General features: G+C 26.2%; 2 protein-coding genes across 26 annotated transcripts; both read left to right on the forward strand.

The window, feature by feature from the left end:
- The first annotated feature begins 3251 nt into the window (after window positions 1–3251).
- LOC124933600 lies at window positions 3252–7462 on the forward strand. Of its 25 annotated transcripts, XR_007099013.1 has the most exons (11): window positions 3252–3537; window positions 3606–3725; window positions 3924–3997; window positions 4077–4121; window positions 4379–4442; window positions 5530–5633; window positions 5715–5790; window positions 5872–5964; window positions 6248–6318; window positions 6803–6879; window positions 7238–7462. XR_007099013.1 is itself a non-coding variant. In XM_047474026.1 (10 exons), the coding sequence occupies exons 6-10, from the start codon at window positions 4693–4695 to the stop codon at window positions 7372–7374; spliced, it is 561 nt and encodes a 186-aa protein (XP_047329982.1). In that variant the 5' UTR covers window positions 3252–3368; window positions 3436–3537; window positions 3606–3725; window positions 3924–3997; window positions 4077–4121; window positions 4379–4692; the 3' UTR covers window positions 7375–7462. The 25 variants fall into 25 exon arrangements, 9 of the variants coding, with proteins under 9 accessions (XP_047329982.1, XP_047329981.1, XP_047329988.1 ...); XR_007099017.1 differs by lacking the exon at window positions 5715–5790 and having other exon boundaries at window positions 4379–4906; XR_007099008.1 differs by having other exon boundaries at window positions 5530–5790.
- A 5987-nt stretch (window positions 7463–13449) lies between these two features.
- LOC124934605 (aspartic proteinase CDR1-like) lies at window positions 13450–14769 on the forward strand. The gene has a single exon (XM_047475132.1). The coding sequence runs from the start codon at window positions 13450–13452 to the stop codon at window positions 14767–14769; it is 1320 nt and encodes a 439-aa protein (XP_047331088.1).
- Window positions 14770–18484: the final 3715 nt, after the last annotated feature.

Genomic DNA, 18484 nt, shown 5'->3' on the forward strand with positions numbered 1-18484 from the left:
TAACCAATATCAAATTGGGGTCCTCTCAATCTCTTCTGAGATATATCTATCTTTAATTTCCTTTTATTTGTTAAAAAGAAATTGAAGATTTCAAAAAAGACCCCGATTGGATATTGGTTAGAATCATATTGATTGAAGATCATAGGAGAATATTAAAACATTATTAACGTCAGCACAATGAAATTGAAAATTATCCTATACTATTAATTTCTTCTAACCAATATGCATTCAGGGTTCTTCTAAGATATCTCTATCTTCAATTTGTTAAAAGGAAATTGAAGATTTCTTAGAAGACCGCGACTATTTATTGGTTAGAAGGACATTGGTTGAGATCACGAGGAGAAATAATTCTTGCAGTCACTTAGCACGCTCCTCTCTCGCTTCTCTTTAAGGAATCTCAATGATCATAAATCTCATTTAAGATATCTTCGATCATCTTCAGTTGTTTAAAAGAAATTGAAAATAAAAATATCTCAGATGAGCTTGATTGTCTATTGTGTATTCAAGTCGTCCATCAAGTGTTTAATTATTATTCCAAAACAAATCATTGAGGATTGTGAGGTGTACTAGTAACATTAGATCTTGAAATATTTAACAAAACACAACTCTTCTATTTTTAATTTGAAGTATTTATAATATTAAACAAAAACTCTTATATTTTAAATTTGAAATATCTATACTATTCAATATTTTAGATATTTCACAAATTTCATTATTTAAATTTGAGGAATGTGAGGTCACAAAATTTTCAATATTTCACAAATTTCATTATTTAAAAACATTACATTTACATTAATAAAATAGTATCAACGTCGGCTTTAGGAGACGCCTGCGTTAATTAGCGATAAAATTAGTGTCAGTTTTAGGTATCGCCGACGCTAATATGTTTGAGTTTCTGCCAAATTTTAAGGGGTGCTTGATTCAATTAAGGGAATATGAATGATAAATGTGTAGAGTGAGAATGTGTATGATTGAAATAAATATAGTGTTTGGTTAGAATTATTAATCATTCCTACATTGATGATGTTTGGATCTATCAAAGAAAAAATATTATTATTTTGTCATTAAAAATTAATATCTCAATTATATTGTTTATTATATTTTATTTAATTAAAAACATAAAATATTATTAATTTTCTAACATAAATATTTAAAATATATAAAAATTTAATATTTTTTCATATTAAGTAACTTTTTCATAAAACAAAAATTATTATAACAAAAAATTGAAAGATTCTAATTTTTTTAAATATAAATAAAAAATTATCTATTAAATATAAATAATATAAGAAAAAATTATTTTAAAATATTATATATTAATAGTGAATAAATAATTTTAGTTAAATATAATGTTTTATTTAATAATATATAATATGGTATAATTGTTTTAATAACAATTTTATTTAAATATTTTATATTTAATTTTTATAATATTTTTATAAATATTTTTTTTATATAAAATTGTTATTTTATATTTAGTTTTTATATTTTATATTTTAATTAATTTATTATAATTTTATTATTAATATATAATATTTAAAATTAATTATATAAAAATATTATATTATTATTATTTATTTTAATTATTATTATAATTTTATTTATTAATTATATTTTAAATAAATTATTAATATTATTTAAATAATTGAAATTATTTTTTTAATAAATAAATTAAAAAATAATTATTATTTTAATTATAAAAGAACGTGTAATATAATTATGAAAATAAAAATATATAAAATATTATAATTATAATTATTTATAATTATAAATATGAGAGAGAGTGAAAATATGAGAGTGGAGATAATAGAAGAGAAATTGGATTCCAAGGGAATGAGATTCATTCCTCTCCAATTTATAAAGGAATGGATGATTCTTGAGTATCCGAATCAAATGGAAATTAAAACCATTAACCAAACACCTCATAAGTTTTTTCAGAAAGGATTATCAATGTTGGCGTTCCCTATTATAAAGTCGATGTTGATATGCTTGAGTTTCTGCCGAATTCGAAACATTTTTCAGAAAGCAGTATCAATGACGACGTTAAGGTACACCGACGTTGATATGCTTGAGTATTTTTCCGAATTTAAAACATTTTTTGAAAAATAGTATCAACGTTGACTTTAAGGGAAGCGAACATTAATATATTGTAATATTAGTGTTGGCTTTAGATAAATAATGACATTAACATTGTCGTGACAACACTAATGTTAATAATGACAAATAAATTTCCGGCTTCTTCTTTTTCTTTCTTTCTTTCTTCTCTTCCTCTTTCTCTTCTTTCTCTCCGCCCTGTCGTCGTCCATTTGTGTCGTTCTTCGTGACATTCATCGCTTCATTCATCCACCTCCATTTCGTCGTTAAACATTAAACGAGCTCTTATTGTAATTGTAGCCAACTGCTCAAACATTTTTACATTTTAAAAGAGTAATGTGTTTGAGAATATAAATATATATTTGATGATGGCTGTTTTTTTCAGTTAGAAACCTCAAAATATATAGATCTAGTAGATGAAATATTTTTGAAGTGTTTGAATATAATAAGGTAAGAATAAAAATGATCACAACAGTTTGTATAAAACTAAAAACGGCTATAAGGTATCCATAAAATTATAGAATTTGGTTTTTTAGGGTAAGATATGAGTTTTTTTTTTAAAAAACTTGTTTGATATGTTTTATAATAAAATATGTTTTTAAGTTATTTATCTGAATAAATAAATAAATAAATAAATATTTAATTTAATAAATACTGATTTGATTGATAAATAAACACTACAACAAAACAGACTTTCGGCAACCCTTATATTCCAACACATATTAAGCGTCGGTAAAAGTTAAAAAAAAAACAAATTTTTGCCCACCTTTATATATATTTAACAACCTTTATTATTTTTTTTATATACATACTTGTTACAATCTTATAATTCAATTACCTTTTTATTTTGTTTTATTTTATAAATATTTTATTTCACTATTTAAAAATTTTAAATTAAATTTGACTTAAAATTTTATAAACATTAAAATTTAATTGTTATTTTTATATAACATAATTATTAATTTTGTTTATAACATTATTAATTTTTTTTTTATTAATAGCTGTCTTTAAATTAATTATTATTTAAATTTAATTAAAAGTAAAAAATAATTTAAACAAAAATTAAATTAATTAAATATTATATTATATTTATGAAAAAAATTGAATTTATATAATTTTTTAAATTGGAACAATTCCATTTTTCTATCGGACGCCCAATTCCTTTTTCTCTCTCCGTAAACCTAACTTCATCGCGAAACAACAAACTCCTCTCCGACTCTCCACATTTGGTCGCGAAACGGATGCTGCTCCATTTCAATTGACTTCCATTCCTAGTAACGTTTCTGAGTTTTTTCAATTATGTATCACTCTTTATCGATCACACTCTTTGTTGATCGCTAGCTGTGTTGCTGCTGTTGCTGCTGTTACTGCTGTTGCGGCTTGAAATTCGATGGATGTGTTGCTATTGTGGTCTATGCATTTATATCATCACTACTTCTCCTGGTCAGCTACATATCCGCCTGTTTTCTTTCTATCTCTGAAGCCCTAATCTAAACTTTCATGACTACCAGGGGCAGAGCTACACAAGGGGCCAGGTAAATTTTTTTGTTTATAAGGATGTTGAATCTTCTTGGTAGGTTTAGTCTTGCTTGAGGGAGTTCATGAGGAGCGAAGTTATGTGCATCATTAAGGTAAACCGCCTAGAGTTCATCTGACTCTAGTTCGCACTTTTACCCTCGTCGGTGATGCAAAGGCATATATTTCCTCTTTTTTATCATCTTCTCTACTGGATCTTTCATTAATCATCAAATTTTTTACTAGTTTTAAGCAAATGAATGCGCTTCTTTGGAGTAACCTCTTTAAAACTGATTTATGTGTAATGATTATAGGATGATTTTTACAGACACGCTCAGATCCTATGGGACGGATTTTGAGTCGATTAGAGGCTTTTGGCGAGTTTAAGGTATTCACATCATTTAATGTTGCATGATCTCTTGATATGCTATATTTAGTCTTATTCTGTATTATTGGTGTTTCTGTAGATGGTATATTTGGGGATAAAGTTATTCTGGGGATCCAATTGAAAGGTATATTTGATTCTACGGCATTATCATAGTATATTTGGCACTTTTGAGAGTGAATTTGATATAAACCTATAATGTATGTCAGCATAATCTGTTTGTGAATCTAAATTTCCAGATGGCCTGTATGTGATTGATTGATTTCCTTCTGAATTTCCTCTTAAAAAAAGCTGAGGCCTATGCTGCATTGAGAAAATAAGCATGTTACTGTTATTCTTTTATATTAAACGCTTTTATGGCTTGAGAGGTTGTTCTGTTTTCAGGCCCTTTCTTGTGAATGAGTTGAAACAACAACACCTTCTTCATGATCGAAGTAAAGTGTATAAGGTATATGCTTTTAATCTATATTATTTTATTACAATAATGTGATTAGGGTAAATGTCATTTACTCAACTTTAATCGCATGATTCACTATACTGAAGTGGGAATCTAATATTTACTGGTTTTCTAACATTTTCTGCACTTATATTCATCAATTGATTTAGTTACTGACCTAGATTCTCTACATCCACACCTCGATGGATTTACTATGTTCTCTTATTACACAAAACTATAATTTGATTACAATGTTGCATAGATGTTCATGTTATTTAATTTTATTGTGGATATACTTGGAGAGGGAGAGATGCAATGTATGATTAAGGATCTGGATACAGAGCTTCGAAAGCTAAATTGCAGAATGACGGGTGGATTCATAAAGTTGGTGCTTACCGAGCAGAAAAATCCTTCTCTTTGTAAATTTGCATCATTTTTATCCTACTGTTTACTTCTCCTTTGTATTCTCTTCTCCGGTAATCTCTCTATTTCTTTATTTGCCATTGCTATATCATTTAAACTATTCATTTTGCATGTCAATCTCCTCTTCTTCACGTATTTATCAACTTCCAGTTCATCGTATCGTCTTTGTTTGATTTGATCGTTCTGATCTGCATAACTTGCTAATATTGATTGATTGGGCTATATTAGACTTGAACTTATATTCTTTGTATTGTTCTTAGATCTGAAAGCAGACCAGAAGATTAAAATTCTGTCGTAATCCTTATCTTTAGCTCAAAATCTAGGTCAAGTGAGAGTTGTTTTAAAATACTAGTATACAGTTCAATTCAATCAAATGAAAATGAAAAGAGAGAGGCACAGGAGATTTATTATCCTCTACACTAATAATTCTTAAGATATGTTTAAGTTTTTGTTGTTGTTGTGATGGACATTTTCTGTTAAGTTGCAGACATGGCTGATATTTTTAGTATAACTAATTTATACTCACTTTATAGTTGTTAAACAGTTCACCTAGTTAGTGGAGTTTTTCTTTAACATCTCATTTTATTTGTTAATAACTTGAACACGTTTATTATATTTTTTGCAATCTGAAAACATGTTATTTTTTTGGTTAATTATTATGTATTGTATACAACAGGTAAGGCATGCCCAAGGTTCCATAATGTAGCAGGAGGAAAAGAACATAGTGTATACATGCCAAAAGAGTTTTTTATGCAAAGTTCACACATCTTGGCTCAGCAGGTACTAAATTTAGTCAATAATTCATGCCAGATTATCTCATGTAAATATATACCCAAATTTACAAAACATATATATTCCCAGCAAGGTTATTTTGAAATAACCAGTTGGTTATTCAAATAACCCAAGATCGAACAAGCCTTTGCAGATCCACGCTAGGGTGATTTTCAAGTTTATCATGCGTTCCATATTATAACAGAATTACAATAAAATTGATTAGCTATGTTGTGCTGCATTTCAGTCTGTTTTCTTATCTGAATCGATAAGCTAGCCAACAAGTAGTCAATCGGCAGAGAAAAGTTTCAAATATGTCATCCTAGCCAGTAACGCTAGTGTAAGTTGCACAATTCCGATATTATCGTACTCTAATCGAAGTTTGATGTAGGACGAAGATACCGAATCCATTGTATACCTTAATTATGTTATGCTCAGGCGCTATCATATATCATTATTTGCGTTGCAGTTGTGGAGGAACGAGAGATTGAAATTGGGCTTCCAACTAATGTCAAACATATTGCACATTTTAGCTTTATATGACTGAAAACTTCTTTCCTTCCACCCTAATTTTTGCTAACCCCACCAAAATGAATTAATGCAATATTGTATTATTATTGTAGGGTTATGTTGCTAGAGAGTTCTACACACAGGGTGTAGAACAGGCGAGTTTGCAATTATTTCTGAAGAAGCGGTATGCATGACTTTCCCTGCATCTTTTGTCTTTTTCATGTATATTGTTAATTTGTTATTGGAGTAATGCTGATTTGATTTTGATTTCGTTCATTTTGGTCATCACTATTGGTACTTGTGATGATGGACATTTTTTGGCTTTCAGAATGCTCCTTATGAACTCTTAGCATTTATATTTCTTGTCCATTTGATACTGATTCTACTTAGGATGCTTAAAATGAGCTCAGATCTGCAATGGGATAATCAATGATTGAAAATGTTGTTGTTCATATAAGTCCATAACTAGCTTTCTGTGAACTTATCTGTTACTATTGTAATTCTTATCATTATTTTCTTGTTGATTTCGATGAAAGGAAGTTTATGTATTCACTGTTAAAAGGTCTTTTGGCAAAGTATGGTCCAAAGAGAGTTGTTGATACCAGTTACAGATGTTGATTATAAGTGGAACTACTGAGTTTTATTTCCTCTACTTCCAATTTTAATAGAAAAATCTAACATACAACTTCCATTGGAACATGAAAGACTAGGTTTACTGGGATTGGTGTTGGAGCTACTTATGCAGGTTAGCATTATATAAACTTTAGTTGAGTAAATCTCTATTAATTGGTATCTCTTACTTTATAGTGTGTGAATATTGAGTAAGTTAAAGAGATTTACTTGACTTAATTGCTGGATATGGAATTGTCTTTTGTAAAATTTAGTATTAAAGTCTCTTTTGGAATGCATTGGTGTGAGAAATTATCTAAACACTTTTTGTTGAGAGTATTTAAGAATAGAAGTAGTGTGTTTGACATTTTTTTTCGCATTAAGTTAAAGAAAATTTACTTTCTTTCTCTCATTTAGTTAAAGGAAATTTACTTTGTATTTATCAATTGTTTATGTTGGGGCAATGAAATGTTTTTCTTTGGATCTCATTGCAGGCAACATACCATTCAGCTGCAATGCAAAATCTAATTGTCATCTAATTGTCTGGTGGTCAAATATCAATTCCAATTGTGTTAAGAGATGCTGTGGAGTTGGTGAAAAAAAAAATGGGATGTACAAAATTGTTTTTTAAACTATTAGAACATTTGTAATATGTTAGTTAATGTTTTTTATTTAACTATTAATATGATTTTATGAGATAATATTGTTGAGATTATTTATATTTTATTTATTATTATTTAAAATGTTAATAATGAGTAAAAAATTGATATTTTAAATGTTCTTTTTATTGATTATTTAATTTAAAATAAATAATAAATTATTACAAAAATTAAAATATAAAATAAAATTGTTAAAAATGAAATAGACTTTTGACAACGCTAATTTTAATGTTACCGACGCTTAAATAAGCGTTGTTAAAACTTATGCCCACCCTGCTTCTGGCGACGCTAAAATAAGTGTCGGTAATATTTTTAGCGACGCTTTTAAAGGTTGACAGAAGTTTATTTAAGCGTTGCCGAAAGTCTTTTTTGTTGTAGTGAAAATAAAATTATAATATATAATTATAAAATTAATTTTCTATTATAAATAAAAAATATTTTAATATTTAATATTAAAGACGGCGAAAGTCATCGATAAAAGGTCTAATACCGACGTTAATAATATTTTGATTTTTAACCACGGCTTTAAGGGAGGAAGTCGTGATTAATAGTGATGAAAATCAACGTCGACGTTAGGAGCACACCGACGTCGACGTCCATACTGATTATTATCAACGTCGACGTCCTCTAACGCCGACGTTGATATTCATTACTATTAACCACGATTTTAGAAGGATGAATACCCATATTATTTTCATAGAAATTATTTAGATAGATGACGTCGACATTCATACTGATTATTATCAACGTAGACGTCCTATAACGCCGACGTTGATATTCATTACTATTAACCACGATTTTAGAAGGATGAATACCATATTATTTTCATAGAAATTATTTAGACAGATTAAATTTAGGAAATTATATAAACTAACGTGGTTGTGGATAAGAATTTAACAAAAAAATATTATTTATATATAATATTTTAAATAAAAAAATAATATAATTATATAAATATTTTAATTGATTTTAATTTGTAAAAGTTAAGTTCAATTTAAATTTATTATTTATTTATATTTTTAAATTTATTGAACATATCAAGTTTAAAAAACATCTACAGAAAATAGAATATATGCGAATCAATCCTATAATTAAATTGACAATATACATTAGTTGGTAAGAAAAATAGTTTAGAAAAAAATCATTACATTAATTTTGGATTAAATTTTCCATCAAATTATATAAAGTTATATTCAGGTCTAATATTCCTTATAAATTATATACTTATTTGAAAAATAAAAATATTAAGAAATTATCTAATGAATTCATTTAAGTTTTTATATTTACTTATATCTATAATAATTTTAATTATTTAATAACTAAATTTAGTAAAAAATTCCGTTTATCAAAAATAGAAAAATAAATAAATTGAATATAATTAATTATTTAAAAATAAATAAATTGTTATAATAGATAATTTGATAAATATAAAAAATATTTAAAATTAATATATATATATATATAATTAAATAAATATGTGATAATAAATTGGTATATAAAATATTTTAATTTGTTTTTTTATAATAATAAATTTATAATAGATAATTGAACAAATATTAAAAAATAATTAAAAATAAATTAATAATTAAATTAAAAAAATATGTGCTAATAAAAAAGTTCATGTATTAATTTATTTTTTTATAATAATATATTATTATGATATATAATTGGACACATATCAAAAAAAAATAAATATATATATATATATAATTAAATTTAAAAAAATATGTATTAATAAAAAAATAATTATATTTTTATTTTTATTTTACAATAATAAATAAGTCTCAAATATATTTCTCAATCAATTTAAAACTTAACCTATTTAATCAAATATATTTTTAATCTTTGTAATATAAATGTTTTTAAATATTTTTTTACAGTTTTTTTTTTATCAAATTTTTTTTTTTATTTCTTCTATTTCAGTCTTTTTAATCATAATGAATATACATATTGATATTTTTTTAAAATTTTTTTTCCTAATTCTAAAATATTATTTTAAGTATTTAATCTGTTCTCTGTTTTTGTATAATAAATAAATAAAAAAGAATTTCTCTATAGCTTCAAAATTTAACATTTTTTTTTTCTAATTTATATATTTAAAAAATATATATATAATAATATTATAAATTAAATAACAAATATTTAATGATGCGTTATTAATCCTAACTATTCTCAATTTCTACTATACTTTTTGGCATTATCTTTGCCTTCAACTCATCTTTCATAGGAGAACTTTGCAAATTTTAAGGGCCAATTCTTAAACATTCTATTACATCTTTCGACATGATCTTAGACATGAATCACCGTTCGTATACGAACCCTTAACTTTTCTCACCAATGTTTTCTTTACTCAAACCGACATTCTAAACATTCGATTACACATTTTAGCATGATCTTAAGCACTAAATCACCCTTTTATGGACGAATCTTTAAGTTTTTTCACCAATGTTTGTTTTACTCAAGTCGTAATTCCCTCCGTGGACGAACACTTAGGTTTTATCATAAATGTGTGACTCAAGCCGACATTCTCTCCGTGGGCGAACCCTCAAGTTTTCTCACCAATGTTTGCATCACTAAAACCGACATTCTTGCTTCCGCTTCAACTACCAATATTCGTCGACATTCTTGCTTCTGTTTAATTTACCAATGTTTGTGCACTCAAAAATAATAATTACTTTTTAGAGATTTGAACGTTGTTCTTAAATATGAAATGTTAACACTTTAACCACTCGAGTATTTATGAGTGATAATTTTTTTGTATGATTTTTGTATATATATATATATTTCAAATACATATATAATATTTTTTTGTATAATAATAAATAAATAAAAATTAATTTATCACTTTAAAACTTAACATATTTAATTAAATTTCCTTTTAAATTTCTTTTTTAGTTTATATATTTTTTTAATATATATATATATATATATATATATATATATATATATATATATATATATAAACATTATAAATTAAAATAACAAATATTTATTATATTTTATAGTTTTTTGGTATAGATATATATATATATATATAATTAATAATTTTAATATTTAAAACAAAGAAAAATTATTATTAAATCTCTGGCACCCATAAAATTATTAAAATCTCTTTTATATTTATATAAATTAATTAAGAAAGATAATTGATATAGTAGAGAAAAAATTAATTTATTATGAAAAGCGCTTATAATATACCTTCAAGTTTTTTTTTAATATATCATAGATTAAAATTAGGAACTATGTTTATATATAATATCATATAACATTATTAATTTTATTTTTAAGAAAATATTTGTATGATCATTAATCTTTTAATTGTTTTATTAAAGTATTATTAATAATACAACATAATAATTAAAAATAACTTTGTATTAAAGTTTAATTTTATTTTTCAATTTATTCTACATTTTTATAAAACCAACTAAATATAAATTATAAACTGTATAACTCAAGTATATATACTTTTATATCAAAATTATTAACTTAATTATATAATTTATACATCTTAATACCATATTACAATTTATACTCTTAATACCCATATCTCTAATATCAGATATCAAACAAATTTTATAATAATATTCATAAATATTTAATATTTATATTATCAATAAATAAATTCAAAATTAATATTTATTTTACAATTTACATGTAACCGTTAGAACCTACATATACCACTTTTGAAAAGTAATGTATAAGTTTAAGATAGGTCGTATACTATAATTTTTTTATTCATAGGTAATACTGAAAATTTGGAATAGAAAAATCATAAAGATATCGTACTGATATTTTAGTATATCAAAATTTTGGTATAAAACAAGTATTGTACCATTATATTAAATATCGACAGTATACTGAGATTTCGGTACGATATCATTATTACATCATTCATATAAAAAAACATATTTAAATTCTATTGGGTCTATTCTAAGAAAAAATGAAACACTTATATTAAAATAAAATTAATTTCATATTTCATAAATTAAAATCTATTGCATATATTGAATACTATTACAATTTAATTATATTTTGATTTGATTTTTAAAAGTTAGGTTTATACATAATTTTGAAACCCGGTCCGGTCATCAACATGGTGAAAGGACTGAGTCACTGGTTCCTAATTCAACCGGTGAGTCAACTGGTTCAACCAATGAGTTTTATATAATTATAAAATAATACAAAATAAAATAAATTCATCATTTTTTTTATACAATAATAATCAAAGTAGAGATCAAAATTTAAAATATTGTTTCGCAATTACAATCTGCCCATTGCCTCTATTATAGACAACACAATTAAAATAAACTCAAACTCTTAAGTCATGTATTAACACAATTAAAATAAAGATCAACTACTAATTATTCGCAAAACGTTCATACCATTCAACAAAATCAGTCACACCAAAATCATCACCAACATCATAAGCCACTTCATTGTCTTCAATATAGACATCAATATTGTTTACTTCATCTTTTTCTCCGGTATTTAATTCATCCAAGTTTACAATCTCAAAATTTGTATCTACAATAAAAATTTACAAAATAAAATTGTAGTAACTTATATTATTGATAAATTAATAAGTAATACAAGAATTAAAATCGAAGAAAGTGCAACTAAGAGAGTGATAAGTGATAAAGAAAATAAGTGATTTTTTTTTTAAAAAAAGAATAAACTCGTTGGTTAACCCGGACTACAGGATTTCCGATCCAACCGACGGGTTGGTCAGGTTTAACTAGGTTGATTGCTTCCGATTTTTTATCAACCTAGGCCGGTTTGACGTTCGACCGACGGTCGGTCTAAGTTTCAAAACTATGGCTTTATATGATTGAATTAACATACAATATATTTAGAGAAGAAAATAAATTTATTAAGATTAAAAAAATACATCTATATTAAAACATTATATATATATATATATATATATATATATATTCAAATAATGAAATAAATTTAGTTGGTTTTGGTTTATTTTAATGACGATCTGATATTGTTAAAATAATCATAATAATTAGGTGAATTTAATTATTAAAATGAAAATTAAAGTTTAATTATTTATAATTTTATTAGTTATTATTTATTTATAAATATTATATATATATATATTTAATTTATAAATTTTGATATTTCGGTATATATCAATATATTTATTTATTTTTACCGTACCGATAATTTTAATATCAATATTATACCTTACCATTTTTTATACCAAAAAAAAAAATAATATTTCTAAAATTTTGCGTGTGTTATTTTCCATATATCAAAATAATAGTTAATTTCCCACCACTAGATAGGTTAATATGATAAACTACTTCAAAATATAAATTATTCTTATATTAATCTGTACAAAATAATATTTGTATTTTTTGGAAATAAAAAATAGATTAAAAGAGAAAAAAAAAAAAGAAGAATATTCTTCAAACTTGTAAAATATACAATAAATACTTAAAAAAAAAAGTTAATTATTAATTAACATTTATATATAATTATATAAATTAAATGTAGGAAATCATAACCAACAAATTTTAAAATAAGAATCCCTTTTTTTATTTATTATTTATTTAAGAAATAAGACTTATTTTTTTAGTATTTTAACTTCTTCAAATTAATTGAATTATATTAGAATAGATATAAATGGGTGTAATCAAATTAATTTTTTTCTTCAATTTTTAAATAATTGATGCAATTTAACAACACAATTTAAACAAATATAATTTCCTTTCCTAATAAATGAAGAGTATCTACGGCGAGATCTATTATTACCTTTTCTAAAATTTAAATTAAGTGAAAATTATTCTCTAAACATATATCTGTCTTATCTGTCTTTTGATAAAGGGTGAAAAAAATATACACAGAATTTGAAAGAATTACAAAGCCTTTCAATTTTAAAATTCTAATTTATATATTACCATAATATTTCACTAATATATAGTGTTGAGATTTTACAATCTCCCTTTTCAACATTTTCATATCTATAAATTCCATAGTCATGCATTTTAATTTCATCAATTATCTGGTCTCCCCATATTTTCTTCATTGCCAACAATATGTTATACCTTCCAACAGTTTTAGTCATATATGCCTTGCTACAAATTTCAATTGACTCAGTTACAAATGCATCAAAACTTATGAGTTTTGATACTTATCTCATTCATCGAGATTCACCTGAATCGCCATTTTACGACTCGTCTCTCAACCAAAGTGACATTGTAGAAAGAGCCCTAAGTCGCTCTATGACCCGCTTGTCCCATCTCAATTCTCTCATAAAACTACCCAACAACTTTGCAAACAAAATGACTGTACACTCAACAATTTTGGCATCTACTAATTACCTCATGGAATTTTTTGTTGGAACACCACCCGTCAAGCAATTGGCAATCGCTGACACCGCCAGTCAAATCGTCTGGACTCAGTGCCTCCCATGTGTCAATTGTTTCAATCAAACTCAACCCAAATTTAATCCAATGGAGTCATCATCATATCATGTATTGCCATGTGATTCAAAAGAATGCCAAGAATTGGGTAAATATGATATTAGGTGTGAAGGTAAGAATACCAAATGTCAATATAATTTAAACTATATGGACAATTCCTCTAGTAGTGGGGATTTAGCCTTTGAAACATTTACATTGGGAAAGACTTCCTTCCAAAGAATGGTTTATGGGTGCGGGAATAACAACACTGGCAGGTTCGACCCTTCGTCTGCTGGCGTCGTTGGGCTCGGAGGAGGGTTTAACTCATTAGTTACTAAGCTTGGCGACCAGATTGGTGGTAAGTTCTCGTATTGCCTAACCTCAAAAATAAATACAAGAAGTAAGATCAAATTCGGCTCCAACGCAATCATGTCTGGATGTGGATGGATTTATAGGTGTGGATCGATTTATACCCCATTGTTCTTAAGGAGTCCTCTGATGTTCTATTTTATCACCTTGGAAGCGATCAGCCTGGGAGTAACTAAAATATCCATGCATGGTGACAAGCCTATTAAAAATGGTAACTTCTTGATAGACTCGGGCTCGACAGCATCTTATTTACCGAGGGATATGTACCAAGAATTGGAGAATGCACTAAGAAACTCGATTCAAGCCACACCGGTTCAACATCCAACTTTTAAACTTTGTTATATGGACTACACAAACTTTAAAATTCCGACGATCATCTTCCATTTTTCTGGAGGCCTTGACTTAGCTTTTACGATAAAAACTTCCATGGTTTATACAAGAGGCCTATTGTGTTTAGGGATACTCCCAAGCAAAATCGATGGTCTAGGCGTACTTGGGAGCAATTTACAAATGGACTATTTAATTGAATATGATATTAAGAAAGAGAGAGTTTCTTTCCGGCCAACAGATTGTTCAAAGATATAGTGATTCCTACTCAAATTTAGGGGTTGAAGAATAAAATTTAAAGAGCAAGAGCAAGAGAATTTGAATAATTATTTTATATGGAATAAGAATTAATAAATTTGGTTAAATTCAATATTTACAACAACCCACTTATAATAAGTTTATAAACCACCTAAGATTCGATTATGCCTTTAAATTTTCAGCATATGTTGAGTGTTTTACAAGTGTATGCTTCCTATTTTTATTTACTTTTTTCAAATAAATTGTGAACCCTGATTTTTTTAATCAAATCAAATAGACTTAATTTTTCTACAAATTCTTTTGTATAAAACCATGACAGTTTATTCAAGAGATCAACCAATTGGAGGATCAATTCCATGGTCTAGGTATCATGTTAGAAAGAACTTCCTCATTTGGATTCAAACAAAATCTAGGATATGAGAGACTATGATAATGGATCCCGCGATACAGCTCCAAAGTGATACAAGGCGATCGAGGCGGCGGTTTTTGGAGTAGATGCATATTGCTTTCATGTCCTTTTGATCCAAAAACAACTGCCTCACTTGTATTGACATAGAGATGCAGTTGCGGGATCCATCGCGAGTCTCCTCGATCTTAGATTTTGCAAATATTTACTGGTCCGTCGATTCATAAGATTTTGGAATAGAATAATTCACGGAGGGAGGGCGTTTGTTACATGCACCACAATGAGTGATGAACCATAAGATGATCTTTGAATCTAGAATGGATGCTTGTTACTAAATTGTATGATTTTGTTACTAAATTGTAGAGTTATAAATTGTACATGTTTTAGATGGGATTGTTTGCAGCTTTTGCATTGATAATTGTTAGAAACGTCATAAAAACGTTTCGGCTGTTTGTCTTTGAAACTCAAAAGAAAATTATTGAATTTCTTAATTAGTGTCAACTGGAAATCCAAGTGGTACAATTGAGTAAAAAACAAATATGTTCAATCTAATAAGCAGCACCCAGACGCCGCAAATGCGCGATATTACCGACACTTAATTGAATCGGCAAAACATGTACCGATGCTTAAACATAAGAGAATCATTCCCACAAAAATCGTTTCCGACGCATTTGTGGCGTTTGTGTGCTACTTAGCTTTCCCAAAATCAGTAGCATTCAAACGCCGCAAATGCGTCGGAAATACTTTATGTGGAAAAGATTCTCTTCTGTTTAAGCATCGATACTTGTTTTGCTGATTCTATTAAGCGTCGTAATATCCCATCCTCACAAGTTTAATTTAAAAATCTTTACTTTTGACTATTTAACAATTTTTTTTTTATCTAATACACACTCATCGATAATTGTCATTAACCGTCACAATAAATTACAAATAGTAATTATAATTTATGAATTAAATAAAAATTAGTGAAATTATTTATAACTTATTTAAAAGTACAGTGCAATGGCTAATCTTTGATTAGAAAATAATTAAAAAATAGAAAACAAATTTTAAATGTAAAACATTTAAATATAAATGTTCAATCTCATTCTATACAAAATAATTATTTAAGCTTAAAAAACAAAACAAAAAAAAGTCACGTGCTCAATTCTAACTGAAAACGTTTTGAGTTTAAGTGAGAAACCATGGCGGTGAGTGTCATGTTAGTTCTTTTTTAATTAAAAAATATATTTAAATTCACCCTTTTATTGTCCAACCCCAAAATTTGAGCATCAATTAAAGACTATTATTTTAGCGAATAGTTGGTTTGAAATTATTTTTTTTTTCTCAAGATCATATTCAAGTTCATATGCAACATGTTCCCATATATGGCTAGATCAATAGATGGGATTATCGCTAGACACAACATACCCGAGTATGGAGCAATAGTATTCTTCGTCTCCGAAGCCACGTCAGCACGTCCTGCGAAATGGAAAATGATTGTCGGAATTCTAAGGTTTTTGACGTACTTTTAACAAAGGAGTTTTTGCAGGTCTTTGTGACGCTTAAAATGATATATTCCAGCGCTTAGTAGCGTTGGAAGTAAGGATTTAGGCAGGTACTTGCGACACTTATTTATGCGCCGGGTAATATTATTTTAAGCGCCGCCAAAAATATTGCAGTTTGATTTAATTTTAATCAATTTTACTTTTTAAAACCAAAATTTTCTTTAAATTTTATATTTAAAAAGCATGATAACAGATGGCTTAAAATGATCATTTCATTATCACCGATACTTAAATATGCGTCGGAGAAGCAGGGATTTTGCAGGTCTTTGCAACGCTTATTTATACGCCGGTAATATTATTTTAAGCGCCGCCAAAGATATTTCAGTTTGATTTATTTTTAATCAATTTTCCTTTTAATAATTTTTTTTAATTTTCCTTTTTAAAACCAAAATTTTCTTTAAATTTTTTATTTAAAAAAGCATGATAACAGATGGCTTAAAATGACCATTTCATTAGATTTAATTTATCACTAACAATATAATAAAAACAAGAATAAATTCTCTAATAATATTATCTGATACTTATAATGAATTATCAAACTAAAAAGTCATTAACTAACTAGTTCACAAATCCATTTAACTATATCTACAAAACATAGTTCTTTATAATGTTCCATTTGTTTAAAATTAAAATTAAATAAATGTTAGATCAATGAACTATAAGTAGTAGGTAAAAGGCGAAAGAATAGTTCGCTTTTCTAGTGTAACGACAATAAGAGATGTATATTAATCTTAAGTTCTTGAGTTTGAGTCTGTCAGACGGCAAGTTCTGTGCTTGGTTAAGTGTGTTTGTCAAATCTTATTGTTACTATTTCATTAACTCGTTTTAATTATGTAAGTAGTTTTTCCATTTAATCTAAAGTACCTGTAAAATTATCACATACAAAAATATGATATTTTCATATTATAATACATCTTAATCATCTAAAATAAACAAAAGTATAAATGTCCATAATCATATTAAACAAATTCAATTTTTATGAATTAAACCACATAATTATATATAATTTTTCCATCTCAAATATTTGTAGGAATAATTCAATCAACTTATATTAAGGATCAAATTAAAATAATTATTTCAGGAAATTCAAAATTGAATTATAACTTCAAATCATTTTAATACATTATCCATTATTTAATGCAGGAACACAACAAAGATTCAATCTCAGATTGAATTTTTCAATCAATTCAACAAGATTTCAGTAATGGCTTTAATAATTTTCTAATATTGGCCAAAAACTAGAATTGCAGAAATTAATATCCTAACTACAAATTAGGGCATAACCAATTTGAATACTTGTTATTGAAGATCTACCAGCTGAATCTTAGATAAAAAAAAAATGCAAGTCTTCTAGCTATAGGAAGTTAGACTATCTTCTTCTATTTAATTTCTCTTTGGCCAGCTCCAATAGAGCAAGAAATATTCTCTTACTAATATGAGAAATTAAATTATTTTCCAGGTAATTATTAATAGTAAGGTCAACTACAATCTGGTATAAGTCTCTTCTCTAACAAAAATAGAAATATTATTAGGAATATACATTTTTTTTTGTAAATGTTATTTTCTTAGTAGAAGTAAACCAATCAAGGCTTTTAAAATCCAGAGTTTACGTAAAATCGTTAGAGGTTTGTAAACTCGAAATCAAAATCGAATTGTAAAATCGTAAAATTTTACTTTAAATATATTAATTATAAAATTAATATTAAATTATTTATATATAAAAAAACAATAAACATATAATAATATTATATATTTATATTAA

Source organism: Impatiens glandulifera, chromosome 4 (assembly GCF_907164915.1).
Source record: "Impatiens glandulifera chromosome 4, dImpGla2.1, whole genome shotgun sequence".
NCBI classification, from domain to species: Eukaryota; Viridiplantae; Streptophyta; class Magnoliopsida; order Ericales; family Balsaminaceae; genus Impatiens; species Impatiens glandulifera.

Coding starts and splice junctions, on each gene's coding strand:
- LOC124933600 (XM_047474030.1), top strand. CDS start 4,693: ATGTTCATGTTATTTAATTTTATTGTGGATATACTTGGAGAGGGAGAG. Junction 4,907..5,529: donor CCTTTGTATTCTCTTCTCCG/GTAATCTCTCTA, acceptor TGTATACAACAG/GTAAGGCATGCCCAAGGTTC. Junction 6,319..6,844: donor CAATTATTTCTGAAGAAGCG/GTATGCATGACT, acceptor ATGAAAGACTAG/GTTTACTGGGATTGGTGTTG.
- LOC124934605 (XM_047475132.1), top strand. CDS start 13,450: ATGTTATACCTTCCAACAGTTTTAGTCATATATGCCTTGCTACAAATT.